This window comes from Cervus canadensis, chromosome 16, assembly GCF_019320065.1.
Source record: "Cervus canadensis isolate Bull #8, Minnesota chromosome 16, ASM1932006v1, whole genome shotgun sequence".
Lineage (NCBI taxonomy): Eukaryota > Metazoa > Chordata > Mammalia > Artiodactyla > Cervidae > Cervus > Cervus canadensis.
In genome coordinates this window covers 17,695,321-17,712,081 of record NC_057401.1, presented here as the reverse complement: position 1 = coordinate 17,712,081, position 16,761 = coordinate 17,695,321, and the positions used below count along the sequence as shown (strand labels likewise).

The 16,761-nt window shown below is 39.2% G+C and overlaps 1 protein-coding gene across 1 annotated transcript in view; it reads right to left on the bottom strand.

The window, feature by feature from the left end:
• The window catches only part of DEPDC1B (DEP domain containing 1B), a 92,253-nt gene that overhangs the window by 48,122 nt on the left and 27,370 nt on the right, over positions 1–16,761 (bottom strand). The window contains exons 3-4 of the mRNA XM_043488952.1: positions 4,826–4,961; positions 689–816 (exon numbers count right to left, since the gene is read on the bottom strand). Coding sequence (XP_043344887.1) covers positions 689–816; positions 4,826–4,961 — 264 coding nt within the window. The remainder of the gene's footprint in view (positions 1–688; positions 817–4,825; positions 4,962–16,761) is intronic.

The window sequence follows — 16,761 nt, the reverse complement described above, 5'->3', positions numbered from 1 at the left end:
GCTGGGAAAGATTGAGGGCAGGAGGAGAATGGGACGACAGAGGATGAGATGGTTTGATGGCATCAACGACTCAATGGACATGGGTTTGGGTAAACTCCAGCAGTTGGTGATGGACAGGGAGGCCTGGCCTGCTGCGGTTCATGGGGTCACAAAGAGTCGGACACGACTGAGCGACTGAACTGAACTGAACTGTAAGGATAAAGGCGAGGAGGAGGGATAAATCAGGAGTATGGGATTAACAGACATGTACCACTATAAACAATATAGATAAACAAAAAGGATTTACTATAAAGCACAGTATATTGAACTATATTCAATATCTTGTACTAACCTATAATGGAAAAGAATCTGAAGTTGTACACCTGAAACTAACACAATATTATAAATCAACTAGAGTTAAATTTTTAAAAATAAAAATATTTAACCAGTAGATATTTCTAGGTTGTGGGAAAAAGAAAAAAAAAAAACTTTTAAAGCTCTATTCTTAATTACTATAAATGATAATAGAAAATTCCCTGAATTCAGTTAAAGTCTGCTTGCTAAGCAGGATAGGTGCAAATAATGCACTCAAAAGTTGAGATTTTTATACACAGTTTCAGAAAATTAAGTATGCAGAGTAGCAGAGAAGCAAAACAAAACAAAACAAAAAAACAATATTAAAGATCTCATTAATATCAAATGCACATACTATGATAATGTCATAGACTTCCAGATCTCTTCTACATTGGCCTCTGTCAGCTGTCTGCGGTGGACAAGACGGCAAGCTGGAACCTCTCCAATAGCAATACTGTGACGCTTGTACCACATCTCAGAATTCTAATTGGGGGTGAGGGAGTGGAGAAAGACAGAAAGAGAGAACAAACATTTCAGTAGACAGTGGTATGATTTTATGAAAAACTTCTTTGATTTGGTTATTTTTAAACTTGATTTAAATAATCATTTAAAATATAAAGTTTCTTTGCATGGACTACAGAGTAATAAAGTATAACTCTTAAAGATCAGATCATATCATAAATGAATAGTCAAGAATTGCCAAAGAGCTATAGCAATAAGCAAGGCATTAGCTATTTTCTCCTGTGGGAGTGCCAACTAATCAGTGAAGCAGCAGTGATAAAACTTCATTAATTAAATATTAACTTGAGGAATATCAATCCAAATTCACACACTATTCAAATTAAGTGACTGCTTACAATAACATTAAAGTCTATTACTTTCGAGAACTCTTTTAAAAAAATAAATAAATAAATAAGAAAAGATCAAGTAAGTAGAATGTTAGATAGCAGTCCTGAGACCTTAGACATCTGAAGAGGGCAGGCAAACAAGAGTAAAACCAGGAAGAAAAACTAAAGCCCAAAGAGGTGAAGTAATCTGCCCAAACTCACACTGCTTTAACGCTTCAGTGTTCTTAGCATCTCCCTTCTCACATTTAGGCTACTAGACAGAAGTCTTAAAACTCCCTTCTGGTAATCACAGAAAGGAACTTTTGAACTTTTAAAGGCAAAACATATAAGAAGTCATCTACAAAGTGCTTTTATTATAAAAGGTTTTTGCAGACGTGTCATTATAGAAAAATCTTAATTGGAAAAAATGAGCTGTGAAGTTGTTCTTTGATATGGTTTGGGGGTTTATTTTTGAGAATTACTAAACTGCAAAAGAAACTTGAAGATCATGTGGATTTGTACTTTTTTTTAAACCATCTAAATTAGGTGTTCTCTTTTGACAGTAGGAGTGTCAGTTGTTGAATTCCCTAGCCAATTCATTTCCACAAGTTATCTTAAACAAATATTCAATTATTTATCTGTAAAGATACTGCTAATTAAATTGTTTACACATAGAACAAAAAAGTTGAAAACATGGTATAATACATATCTAACCGTGAAGGACTGGATAAACCATAGAACTTTACAGAAAAGATGCAGATATTAAAAATGATACTAAATGTTTGATAACATTAAAAAATGGACACAATATACTGTTCTAAGTGTAGAATACAGGCAACCAAAACAGAACAGCATGACCTCATTACAGTGTTAAAAACATGCATAGCAGTGGGAGCTCAACATGTCTATGTGCCACCCCAGATAGACAGACATCCTTGCTGGCAGGACAGATGTCCTTGCTGGGCAGGACAGGTGTGCCCCCGCAGCAGGGCATGGTGCCCCACAGCCTGCACTAGGGTGTCATGTCCCCTCCACCCCCACAAAGCCTCATGACCAAGCAGAATTTCATGCTGATGAAGCAGCAGGCCATGTGGGGTAAGGTCTACAGCCAGCCCCCCGACATGCGCTCCCCACAGGGCTCCCTCCTGGGCCTTCCGCCCCAGCAGAACCTCATGATTTCCCACCACCTGCGGCAGCGCAGTGTGTCTCTGGACAACCAGATGGGCTACATCCCGGCTCCGGGTGGCATGGCCAACCTGCCACTCTAGCGGGCCCTGTGAGGGGCTGGAGCTGGGGCCATACTGCAAATATGACAACCTTTAAAAAAAATGCATAGGAAAAAAATAAAAGAGTTAATATTAATTCTCTCTGGATGATACTATGAGTAATTTTTTCCTTTTGTCTCTATCTATGAACAACTCTATTAATAATGGCAATAGCAATTAACAGTTTTTCAAAGCCTGTGTGTCAGGCACCCTTGTAAACACACTATAGATATGAAGTCACTTGAGTATCATGACCATCTTACCCCAGGGGAGTGTTATCATCCCACTCTCACCAAAAAGAAAACTTAGACACAGACGCAGCAAATGAAACAGAGAAACAAGCTTGCACAGCTAATAAACGAAGAACCAAGATTCAAACCCAGCAGTCTGTCTCCAGAGCTCACTCTCCACCTGCTGCCTGTCAGCAAACACAACAAATTGTTTTATTTGCTGCACTTCATTTTATTTTATATAATGACTAGGCAAGAGAGAGGACAGGACAGAACAAAAACAAAACCAATAAGAAGAGTGGAGGCAGAGATAGAAAGAGGGAAAGTAAGATAAAAAAAAGGAAGACGAACTCAAGTGCTTTAAAAAAGATGGACTGTTTCTCTATTGACTACTAACATCATCAATCTAACAACTGCATTGAGGCCCAACTGAGAAAACATCCTAGTCTGCCATTTTTTCTCTGGACAGTTCCCAAGAAGCAGAGCCCAAGCATTAGAGGAGCTGGAACAAGTGAGGATCTCAAACCTCCACCACTTAATTTAAGGTTAAGGCAAGAAAAAGGCAAGAGCAAGGTTATCAGAAATATCCAAATAATCAGGGACATGACAAGCTATGGGAGGGGGGAATGGGTGATGAATCAGAGTCACTGGCAGATGACCTCAGGATTGCTGAAAATGAGAAACCGAAAACAGATGAGAGAAGAGAGAAGACACTGTCTTCTTCATTGGTACATGAAAGTGACTAACGAGCAGCTGGTCTTCCTAGAGGTTCACAGAACCAAAAAGAACAGAAAAGGGAAGTTATTATATTGATGACATATATACACATTAGTTTAATATGGTGTTTTACCTGTTGTGTATAAACAACACTAGATGACCTTACAATGAAAAAACATCTGCTGAATAACCACTCTACTGATTGGGGTCATATTAGGTGTTTAAACACAAATTTCTTTTTTTAAAAACGAACCTGATTTCATGGAGCTTATATTTTAGAGCACAGAAACTATCAGCTAGAGCTTAATTAACTTCTCATTAGTAATGAATTAAATGATCCTCAAATACCCTTTGTGCTCACTCTTTCAGAGTAGTCCCACTGTTTCCTAATCACCTATCACTGTATGAGCTCTTCTGGAGGAAAAACTATATCACATTCAACTGTATCTGTAGAACAGGGCACAATGCATGGCACATAGCAAACACTCAATAAAAGTTTGTTGCAAGAATAAATCAATGACTTTCAAATATGACCTCTCATCTAACTTCCAGGGCCATTACCTCCACCTGCCTGTTAGACATTTCCATATAATATCATCTACCTTTATCATCAAGCATAATTAAAACTACATTCATCACTGTCCCTAACAAATCTGCAAGCCCATAGGGAGTCCCCATTTCTGTCACTGGTCTCACTCCTGCATTATTTCTGATAAAGGCTAAGCTGCTTAATTACTCTCTCCAGACTGAGATACAATATAACCACATTCAATCTCATTGCCTAAAAATGTTTACAACACACCTCTGCAAATGTAGGAACTGGACATCTAGTCCTATAAGACTAAACTAACTTAAAACATGGTTGTTAGTACAATTCTTTAAATAAATTGCCTATAGAAGTTTTTGTCTACATTTTATTTTTTAGCATTATCTCAATCTTAGTAGTTTTCTGTTGGGGATATTTCAAGAGAAAAGTATGCTTCCAAAAAGGCAGTTTATTCTACAATGTGCTTAGGTTTCTCCAAACTATACCTTTGTTCATATTATCAGGGCTCGCTCCACAATTCTCCATGTCCCAACCTTTACACTTTCAACTGGTAATAATTACAACAAAGTTCAGGAAGAGGAGACAAAAAGGGAATTGAGGAAATTACAGAATAGAAAAGAAAAGGAAATTACAAGGGAGTTTTATGAGAAACCTGCTCAGTCTAAATGTATGAAAACGGGTACCACCTATTCAGTCCAAGTGTCAATGGGCAAGAGTGAAAAATGCAAAAGCCAATCTTCTTGTGCTACTAGTCTCTCAGCTACTGACAGCTAAGATATTGTTTTAAAGTGCTTTCACACCACTATTTCCAAGGGACCAACAAAAAAACTGGACTAAGCCTAAAGGTTCACAGACTTTTTCTCTCTCTCCGGCTGCTAGTCCATCAGCTTCTATAATGGCACTTACCATCACAAGTGGCCTCACCGGGATGCTCTCTTGTGAAGTGCCTGGTGGGGGATCATTCCATTTTGGAAATTTAATAGCATCCTTTTGATATGGAGGCCTCTTTGGATAAGGCTTCAGGGGTGAAGAAGGAGGAAATCTAAAAACCAAGAAGAAAATTTCTATTATTGCAGTCAATGGGAAATACAGATATTTTAACAGTAATCCCCACTTCTTGTACCCTTGAGAATTTATATAATTCCAAACTTCGGATAATCAATTCATACTTAAATCATTACACACATCTAATTGCACCCAACAATATATGATTTTTTAAAAACATTCATCCATTGCGTCCATCAAATCACCTTTATGAAGAAAAAACAGAAGTCAAACATGTGACACATTTTTAAATAAATAAACCTTGTTCTGTCACTTGATTTTCATGATTAAAGATGTTTTTAATGGAACCCTAACCCTGAAAAGAAAGTCATTTCTTTCACCCAGCTCAAAACCCTTACTGCCATTAACTCCAGCTGAAATTTTTAGCTGGTTAGTATGCAAGTAAGCTTCCCTGGTAGCTCAGATGGTAAAGAATCTGCCTGCAGTGCAGGGACCTGGGTTCAGTCCCTGGGTTGGGAAGATCCCCGAGATGAGGGCATGGCAACCACTCCAGTATTCTTGCCTGGAGAATCCCCACGGACAGAGGAGCCTACAAGCTACAGTCCGTGGGGTCGCAGAGTCAGACACGACTGACTGACTAGGCACACGTGCAAGATGAAATTACTGATAGATAAAACTTCAGTAATACTTGCTCAGGAGATGAACACTAGAACAAAAATCATTTGGCCTAATATTTATTTTCATAACTGTTTATTATAAAGATTAACCCTCCTTTCCTTGAATATCTAACACTTCACACTGAGATTGCAGCTACAGTCTAAAACTTCATCTTGGAGACAGAAAGCTCCCCAGGACCCTTATGCTATCCTTAGTCTTTCAGTCCAACTCTCTGCAACCCCTCAGACTGCAGCCTGCCAGCTCCTCTGTCCATGGGGATTTTCCAGGCAAGAACAGTGGAGTGGGTTGCCTTCCTCCAGGTCCCAGTATCCTTATTCTGCCATTTATACCCCTTCCCTGCTTTTATCCACCCTAGGTATCATCATTCCATGGACAAATACATAGAAGTCTAAATACAATCTGACTCTCTTTAAACTGGTCTAGGGCATAGCTGATAAAGAACAAGAGGCAATTAAATACATATTTTTCTCAGAGCATCTTTTTCTGTTAGCTTGCTAGAGAAGGATAGATCGTACTGCATTGAAAAAGTAACATAAGAACTCTAGTTCTTAAAAGTTGACATAGAAGTTAATAGGTAAAGACTTCTATTTTTATTTTTTATTTATGTAAGCCAAACAAAAGGCTTAAAATCTTGTCCATGATATCCATAAACAAGTAATCCAAATAAAACATAAAGATACTATTTATAAGGCAACTGCAGAAATAAGGAAATTTTAAATGTCTACAGTTAGCAAGGAAAGTCTCTATCAAGGTAAACCAGAATTATAAATAATAAGAGTACTATGGAGAAACATTTCAAGAACAGTCACAATAGACCTCAAAAAGGATGACTAACAGAGAGCAGCTGAGTTCCATCTTCTGAAAAGAACATCCAAAAACCATACTTTATTTGAAAAGTCAGTTTTGAGTAAGGGAAAAAATGAGATCTGGAAATCATTAAATTAAATTAAAGATAAATAAACTGAAAGAAAGCTTACATTTTTGGTAATCAAGTTACCAAGGCAGGTATTTCCAAACAATTACAATTTATAAATTAAATGAATCTCTAAAACCAGTGAAAGTTATTCTGCTTTGTAAGTAAACGCTGGCTTACCGCAGTCCAATCCTATTTCTTAGAAGCCAACAATCACATCCAAAATATAGCAAGTGTGTGCACACACGTGCAGACACATACACACAAACTCTCACATTCATATACACATGCATGCATGCATGCTAAGTCGCTTCAGTAGTGTCCCGACTCTCTACAACCCCATGGACTGTAGCCCGCCAGGCTCCTCTGTCCATGGGAGTCTCCAGGCAAGAATACTGGAGTGGGTTGTCACGCCCTCCTCAAGGGGATCTTTTCAGCCTAGGGATCAAAACTCTATCTCTTATGTCTCCTGCATTGGGAGGAGGGTTCTTTACCACTTGGTGCCACCTGGGAAGCCCTGACATACATATAGTAATTCCAGGGAATTCACAGACCACCCACCTCTCAGTCCTTTAAAAATTAAACATAACCCCTACTCCCATTACATCACTCAAATCCACTGCTTACTTCTTTTCTCCATTCCCTCACTATAGTGTGAAAAGTATGAACTTGAGTTTCAGCCTTGGCTCTCTCACAAATTGTCTGTTTGTCCTTTGGAAAGTTAAAGTGTCTCTAAATCATAGCTTTTTCACTTTTAAATAAAGGAATTAAATTGGATGATCTGTAAGTTTCCTCCTAGATTCAAAATATGTTGCTTGTCTTCCCACACTCAGAAAGAAAAAAAAAAATGATATCTTCCCAGGACCAAGGCAACATTTCTTTTGTGGAGAACTGTGACCAAAGAGATACCAGGGAGTCACCTTCTTCCCCTGCCCTGATAAGATGAGGTCTGCGCTACAGCATCTGCAGCCATTAACATCAGTAGCTGATGCAGTTCCCTTCGTACCTGACTGGCAATCTGGCAAGAGACAAAAATGCAGAAGAGCTCCCTCTAGTGGACTACTTGTATTTTGTGCATTCAAAGTTTTCAATTTCTAACATTTTAATCATGTCATCTGCGGCTTGAAAATCTGTTAGAGATGATCTATTCAAATGTCACATTTTTCACTTAGGGAAATTAAGGCTCAAAAGAGGAACACAACTTACTACAAGCCTCACAGCTAACTGGCCAAGAAAGTAAATCTTGCACAAAAGATTTGCAAACCTTTTAATAAGAAAATTATGAAGTTTTATTAAAAGGTATCAAAGAATTAAATTGACAGAAATATCATATTAGTGAATAAGAGGATTCAATATCATAAAATCTCAATGCTCCTCATGAAGATATATAGTTATAATGAAATTCCAACCAAAACATAGTTTTTCATGACACATGATAAACTGATTCTAAAATTTATATGGAAACACAAGCGATCAAACATAATTAAGACATTCATTTTTAAAAATGAAAAGCAAAGTGAGGTGACTTACTCTACCAACTTTAAGCTAATTAAGATACTATGGCAGGACAATACTGGTGGTATGGAGCATGATTTCTCAATTTCAGCATTATTGACATTTGGGGCTGGATGATTCTTTGCTGTGGGAGGCAGTTCTGTACATTATAAGATGCTTAGCAGTAAGCCTGGCCTCTATTCTCTAGATGCTAGTAGCACCTTCTCCCAAGTATGACAGCCAAAAATGTCTCCACATATTATTCCCTGCAGAATAACCCCCAGCTGAAAATCAAGAGTACAAAAAGGCAATCTAAGACAAATACCCACATGTTTAGAAACCTCATTTATGACAGAACAGACATGACATATCAAAGAAAGAGAACCGACTGTTCAACAAAGAACTCTGATCCAAGTGGCATCCATTTGGGAACAGTGAGGCTGCACCCCTGTGGCCAACGTAAGTTCCAAAGATGTCTTGCAATATTACCTCCCACCTACATGCGCTTCTGCAGTGTGATCCTGCCACTTCCCTAACAAGAGGCAGAGTCTTGTTAGGGTGAGCCATCTCTAATTACTTTGATAAAAAGAAGATGGCAGAAGTGACAGTGGCAGTTCTAGGCACTAGCCTTTAACTGGCCTGAAACTTTTCCTCCTGCCTCTTGGAACTCGCGCTCATCACTCTTGCAAAACTCTCTCCTGGAAACCATTCATCATGTAAGAAGTGCAACCACCCTGAGCCCAGCGCACTACCCTGAGCGATGCCTAAGCGATAGGAAGAGGCCTGAAAGGGGAGAGTCTGCATGAAAAGAAATTGAGGTCAAGGAGCACAGAAGTTCCAGGTTTGTGGATGGGCCTCAGCAGTACCAGCTAAAACCAGCAGTACCTTTCTAAAACCCACAAAATTACATAAAAATTACAATGATTGTTTTAAGCCACTAAGTTTTGCACATAGCTTTGTTAAACAACGGATAACCAGAATAGATATGTGTGGCATTAGGGCCAGGCAGTGAGTGGAGGCCTAAAGGGTCTCAGAGACACATGTTAGTGAAGGCTGGAAGAACAATGACGAGGTTGTTACTGAAGATGGAGAAAGGCCCATGTTACACAGTTACATAAAGTTCAGTTACAACTGGCACTTTCAGTAACAAGGTAAATACAAAAGGTAGGCCTGGCTAAGGACTCTTCCAGGATGAATGGTGAAAGTGCCAACTTATTTCTTTTAGCCTTGATAACAAGATTTAGACAGAGAGAGATAAACTAAAGAAGGAACTTTTTAGCTTTTAAGCAAAATTTAGAGGAACTATAAGAGTCGTGACTTGATGATTCAAAAATAAAGCTAGTTCCATCCCTAATCTCTCCCAGCAAAAGGTTCTCAAAGTAAAAATGGCCTTATAACAAATATCAGATTCAAGCTGTTGCTAGTAAATTATTGTCTCAGAGTAATCACAAGTGTGTGGCTATAAACCGTTTGCTATAACCTCAGAAAGATTTAGGGCAGTACCTTATAAAGCAGCACTTTAGGAATCTTAGAGTGTTGTACCACAGCAGACTTAATAACAGAGTAGAGCCTATCTCAAAGAGATTTACGAATGTGACTTTTGTCTAATGGATTAAAGCACAATAAGATCCACAGAAACAGTACTAACAGAATCGCCACTGGTTTCAATAGGCAGGTAGCTAGGTATGAGCAGAGAAATGGGGAGAGAGGACAGTTGGCAGGAAATCATACATCTTAAAAACAGCAGGCACCCGTGGGCAGCCAGAGAAAAGCAGGAACCTCTAAACTGACAGGAAACCATATATTTTGGGTCATAAATGTCCTGGAAGCAGACAAAGAAATGTGTGGAAAGATGGGAATCTCCTGAGTCCAAACATAACCTGTTACTCATTATGTTCCCATTACAACAAAAGTAGACTTACAGATAAGAAGTACCCATTATGCACCAATACCATGAACCTCTGATCTAAGCTGAGGTGAAAAGCCAAAGTGTTAGTCGATCAGTTGTGTCCGACTCTTTGCGACTGCAGCCCACCAGGCTCTTCTGCCCACAAGATTCTCCAGGCAAGAACACTGGAGTGGGTTGTCATTTCCTTCTCTAGGGGATCTTCCCAACCCGGGGATCGAACCTAGGTCTCCTGCATTGCAGGCAGATTTTACACCTTCTGAGCCACCAGGTAAACTGAATAAGGACAAAAATCCCTCCTCCCTTTGGGAAGATGGAGCTGGGATGAAAATCAAGGAATACAACCCCCAAACTCCTCCTTCCCCAGTGAATATTCCACCCCTTCATGTGTATGCCCCTCATAAACAACTTGCCAAAGACACCTAGGGCAGCAGCTCCATGCCTGTCTGCTTGCTCTCCCTGAGAGCAGGTCCTTGCTTAAATAAGGACCTCCCTGCGCTATCTCCAAATTCTTTTGAGACAAAGAAAGGACCTTAAATTCACCAGGAGCACATTCATTTGCTGCTTTATCTCCCTGCTTTATCTGCAAATTCTTTTGAGACAAAGAAAGGACCTTAAATTCACCAGGAGCACATTCATTTGGACTAAATTATTTCAAATTAAAAAAAAACAATTAAGAATCTCAAGCTTTTATAAGCAGGAAGCATCTTAGAAAGCTATTCCACTGCAATCATGGACCAAAATGACTCAGAATTTAGAGCTAAGGGTAATTTAGAGCTAAGAATTTAGAGCTAAGAGTATAAGGGCATAGCCAGGAACCACATAGAATCCAGGAGGCAGAACTGTGACCTAATCAAGGAATAGCAGGCATGTTTCAAGTATATAATAAGTGTTACATATGGGTTCAATTCAGTTCAGTCGCTCAGTCGTGTCCGACTCTTTGTGATTCCATGGACTACAGCACGCCATGCTTCCCTGTCCATCACCAACTCCTGGAGCTTACTCAAACTCATGTCCATAGAGTCGGTGATGCCATTCAACCATCTCATCCTCTGTCATCCCCTTCTCCTGCCTTCAATCTTTCCCAGCATCAGGGTCTTTTCTAATGAGTCAGTTCTTCGCATCAGGTTGCCAAAGTATTGGAGTTTCAGCTTCAGCATTAGTCCTTCCAATGAACACCCAGGACTGATCTCCTTTAGGATGGACTGGTTGGATCTCCTTACAGTCCAAGGGACTCTCAAGAGTCTTCTCCAATGCCACAGTTCAAAAGCATCAATTCTTCAGTGCTCAGTTTTCTTTATAGTCCAACTCTCACATCCATACATGACTACTGGAAAAACCATAGCTTTGACTAGACGGACCTTTGTTGACATACGGGTTACTGACTGCTATATGTGATGCCATAACAGAATACATTTTGAGAGTTTTGACGAAGTGGGTGAATGTAGTTTCAAAATAAATGTTGTTGTGGTCAGATTGTATTTTTCAAAGATGACCACAATAATATCTCCCTTTCTTTATGCTTCTTCCACAGTGTGGCTTTGACACTCTCCATCAACAGGAGGAGGTTATTTTTATTTCCCTACTCCTTTGAATTGGAGTGAGCCCCATGATTGTTTTGACAAATAGAACAGACAGAAGTGACATTGTGAACTCCAGGCATAGATCTTAGCTGCTTGGCAGTTTCCTCTTCTTGCCTATTGGAAATACTAGCTCTTGGGATGCTCATTCTTGGAATACACCTCTTAGAAGTCAACAACCACATAAGAATAGCAACTACCCAAAGCCCATCATACTGCAAGAAGCATAACCCAAACGGAGATGCCCTAGAGGATAAAAGCTCAGGTAGAAAGAGAAAGGAGCCAAGATGCACGAATGTACCACATTTGTGAGCAGAGAAAGGAGCCATCTTGGAAGTGAATTTTCTAGCCCAACTAATGCCTTGTGGATAAGGGTCATACTGCCAGCTGAACTCTTTCTAAATTCTTGACACAAAAATCATGAGCTAAATAAAACGGTTGCTTTCAGCCACTAAAGTTTGGGATAAGCTGTTTTTCAACAATAGAAAACCAGAATAACCCCAAATTCACACCATGAATAAGAATCATGGGCAAAACCATAAAATTTAGGGCCCTGGGACTTCCCTGGTAGTTCAGTGGTTAAGAATCCACCTTCCAATGCAGGGGACATGGGTTCGATCCCGGGTTGGAGAACTAAGACGACTGAGTTTGCACACTCTGAAGCCCTCACATCACAACTAGAGAAGCCTGCACACCACAGCAAAGACCTAGTACACCCAAAAAAGAAAAAAACTTAGGACACAATATAAGACAATAGCTCTCTGACCTTGGGCAATAAAGGAATTCTTTTTAAGCAAGATATAAAAACCATAGGGTACAAAGAAAAAAAAAGCCTGATACATTCATTCACATCACAATTAAAAACTTTTCTGTTCATCAAGACACCATAACATGGAAAAAAAAATATGTGAGAGTTTGTAATCTATATAACTGACAAAGGATTAATATCCAGAATACATTTTTTTAAACTGCTAAGGATTTATGAGAAAAAACAAAATCCTATTGAGAAGACAAAAGACATGAAGCAGGAATTTCCAGGTATGGAATCAGGAATGATAAATAAACATGGAGTGGGGGATAAATTAGGAGTATGAGGATAACAGATACATACTACCATATATAAAATAGATAACAAGGATTTACTGCATACCACAAGGAACTACATTCAATATCTTGAAATAATCTATAATGGAAAAGAATTTATATATATATATGTATATATATATATATGAAACCAAATCACTTTGTTGTTGTATACCTGATACTAATACAAGATCATAAATCAACTATAATTCAATAAAAAAAAGACACTGAGAATCCCATGGACAAAGGAGCCTGGCGGACTATGGTCCGCAGGGTCGCAGAGAGTTAGACACGACTGAAGTGACTGAGCGCAAGCACAAGCACAATCTCATTAGTAATCAAGGAAATTCAAAATATCACAATGAAGTATCATTTCACTCTTAACACATCTGCAAAAGCTAAAGTCAGTCAGTAACAAATTATTTCCCACTACTGAAATAAAGGGCTTCCCTGATAGCTCAGCTGGTAAAGAATCCACATGCAATGCAGGAGACCCCAGTTCGATTCTTGGGTCAGGAAGATCCGCTAGAGAAGGGATAGGCTACCCACTCCAGCATTCTTGGGCTTCCCTTGTGGCTCAGCTGGTAAAGAACCTACCTGCAACAAAGGAGACCGGGGTTTGATCCCTGGGTTGGGAAGATCCCCTGGAGAAGGGAAAAGCTACCCACTCCAGTATTCTGGCCTAGAAAATTTCATGGAATGTATCATGGGGTCACAAAGAGTCAGACATAACTGAGCAACTTTCACTTTCACTGAAATAAAAATTAGCGTATTCACTATGGAAAACAGTTGGCATGACCTAGTAAAGTGGGACTTGCACACATGAACATACACATATCCTGTATACTAATTCCATTCCTCAGTAACTCCGAGTAACCTCAAGATACACTCACACATATGCAAGGATGCACATCCACCAATGTTCATGGCAGCATTGTTTATAAGAGCAAAAAACTCAAAGTAACCCAAATCTCCAATGACAGGAGAAAAGGATTATAGAGATTAAATTGATATAAGAGAACAAGTAATACAGCTGAGGAAATTCCAAGAACTATAATTAAGTATACCAAGATGGGTGAATCTCAAAAACCATGAAAAACAAAACAAGTCAGAGAACATACACTCTTTGATATCTTTAATTTAAAGTCCAAAACAAAGAAAAGTGTTTCAGAAACAAAAATAGTACTTAAGGATACAAACCTAAGTGTTAAAACAAAAAGCAAGCAAATGATTAATGCAGACGTCAGGATATTGAGGACCTCTCCAGAGAAGAAACTATGGGTAATAGGTGTTTGCTTTATTATTCATATATAAATTGTTCGAATATAGTTTATACACCCTTGCATGAAAAATGTATTTCTCAAAATTGAGGACATTCGAATAGAGCAGAGCTCTCTCTAGTGAAGTGGGGGGCCTCCCCTGGTGGCTCAGACAGGAAAGAATCTGCCCACAATCAGGAGACCTGGGTTATCTGCCCTGGGAAGATCCCTGGAGAAGGGCATGGCTACCCACTCCAGTATTCTTGCCTAGAGAATTCCATGGAGAGAACAGCCTAGCGGGCTATAGTCCATGGGGTCACAAAGAGTTGGAGACAACCGAGCGACTAACACCTTCACTTTCTAAAGGGCAACATTTGCCTTTATTTTAAAAACTATAAGGAATTCCCTGGCAGTCCAGTGGTTGGGACTCCTCGATTTCGCTGCCAACGGCCTGGGTTCGATCCCTGGTTGAGGAGCTGGGATCCCACAGACTGTACAGCAGGGTCAAAAAATAAGCAATAAAATACAAACTACAAATTTAATGCCAAGATAATCATGGATTCCAAAATTATAAAGTCCCCTTAGAAATGATCTAGCACAAACTATACATCTGTACACTGAAAAATCTGAGGCAAAAAAAGGAACTAGCCACAGTTGATCATTCAACACAGCAACCCAGGTCTCCTACTGCTGCCTCAGTTGCCAAACACTAGTTGGAAAAAAGCAATTAAATAATAACCCATACCCAAAGTACTATCCTTTGACAAATATACTCTAAATAAAATAGAATGTATTACCTAATCAATCAATCAACATTCCAGGGCATCTGAACACTAAGGAAAACAATTTATAAATCTTAATAAATCTGATTCATGAATGATAGGGGATGGAATGACTTAAAATCCTTTCCACAATACATGCTAAAAATTTTCCTTTAGCATCTCCAGAAATCTGTAGCATCCCCAGCTTTTACTCTTTGCCTTCATAGCCTGAAGCCTTTGTATAAAAAAGTCAGCCTAGTAGTGATTATTACAGAAGCTGATCTCTGAGACGGCTGTTTCCCAGAAACAGGCAAATTTACAGTATTTTGCTGGGTTTCACTATGCTCTATAAAGCCAGTCAACATATTTTTTGAGCTCAATAACATTATTATAGTCCTGTATCATTTAAATGCTGAAAAACTGCCAATGATTACATCCCACGATTCTGCTTCAATGTGTAGGAACTAAAAGTATTTGGAGGAAGGAGAAGGATAGATACAGCCTTCCCTGATAGCTCAGTTGGTAAAGAATCCACCTGCAATGCAGGAAACCGAAGTTCAATTCCTGGGTCAAAAAGATCTGCTGGAGAAGGGATAGGCTACCCACTCCAGTATTCTTGGGCTTCCTTTGTGGCTCAGCTGGTAAAGGATCCACCTGCAATATGGGAGACCTGGGTTCAATCCCTGGGTTGGGAAGATACCCTGGAGAAGGGAAAGGCTACCCATTCCAGTATTCTGGCCTGGAGAATTCCAAGAGAGAATTCCAGGAAGAGATGAAGCTGGAAAAAGTTACTTGATACACTAAGGAACTCTGAACTATAAACTCAGAAATTATTCTGTATTCTGTATGAATAAAGATTCCACCATAAGTAAATGATCAAATGAGTATTCTTCTTCTTTTTTTTTTTTTTTGCTGTGACTTGAAACACTTTAATATGATAACTAGAATTATAACTGACAGCATTTTACCAGGACATATCAGATTTTCATGGATGTCACATAATTTCTAGGATGCCTATATTAATAACTGAAGGAGTCTTTGGGCCTAGAAAAGAAAACAACAGTCTCAAAGGCCCTCGCTAAATCATCTAACTTCAGAGAAAATAAAACCAAACTTTAGGTCCTGCCGTGAGGCTCCAGGCCAGTTGTATCTATCTGGGACTTATCACCCCCTGCCCAACTACAAATGCCATCTCTCTCCCCTTCTTTTCTTCCTCGGCCCGAACTATACTTTACAGTAACATCCACCATATAATATAACTTGGAAAGATTCATCACTCCTTCTGACAGCACTTCCCGTGTAGTTTAACATGCCAAATGAACTCAGGTTGTTTAATATCTCTTTGGGAGGTCTCAGGGGCCCTCTGAAGCATCCCAAAGTTGCTGCTGCTGCTGCTAAGTCGCTTCAGTCGTGTCCGACTCTGTGCGACCCCATAGACGGCAGTCCACCAGGCTCCCCTGTCCCTGGGATTCTCCAGGCAAGAACACTAGAGTGGGTTGCCATTTCCTTCTCCAATGCATGAAAGTGAAAAGTGAAAGTGAGGTCGCTCAGTCGTGTCTGACTCTTAGCGACCCCATGGACTGCAGCCCACCAGGCCCCTCCGTCCATGGGATTTTCCAGGCAAGAGTACTGGAGTGGGTTGCCATTGCCTTCTCCGTCAAATGAGTATTCTTAAGGAGGGGAGAGACATGATCTGATCTGAAAGAAATTCTTGATTTAGATTAGCAATAACTATTTAGAAAATAAATTCCATTTACAACAGAATAAAATATATTAAATATTGATGATAAAAAAATAAAAGAAATGCACAAGTTTTCTACAGGGAAAACTACCACTATTTATAATAGCACAAAAAATGAACTACTTAGTCTAAATCTAACAAAATTTGTGCAGTCTGTATATTTAAAGCTATAAACACTGCTGAGAGATTTAAAACCTAAATAAACTGAAAGATATACCATGGTGATTTAGAAGACTCATTTTGTTATCAAAAATCCCCAAACTGACCTACAGATTCCACACAATTTCATTCCAAAATCTCAAAAGAAATTTTTCTAGAAATAAACAATTTGATTCTAAAATGTATATGAAAAGGCAAAAGAACTAGAATAGCCAAAACAATTTAAGAAAAGTTAGAGGACACTATCTGAATTCAAGATTCAT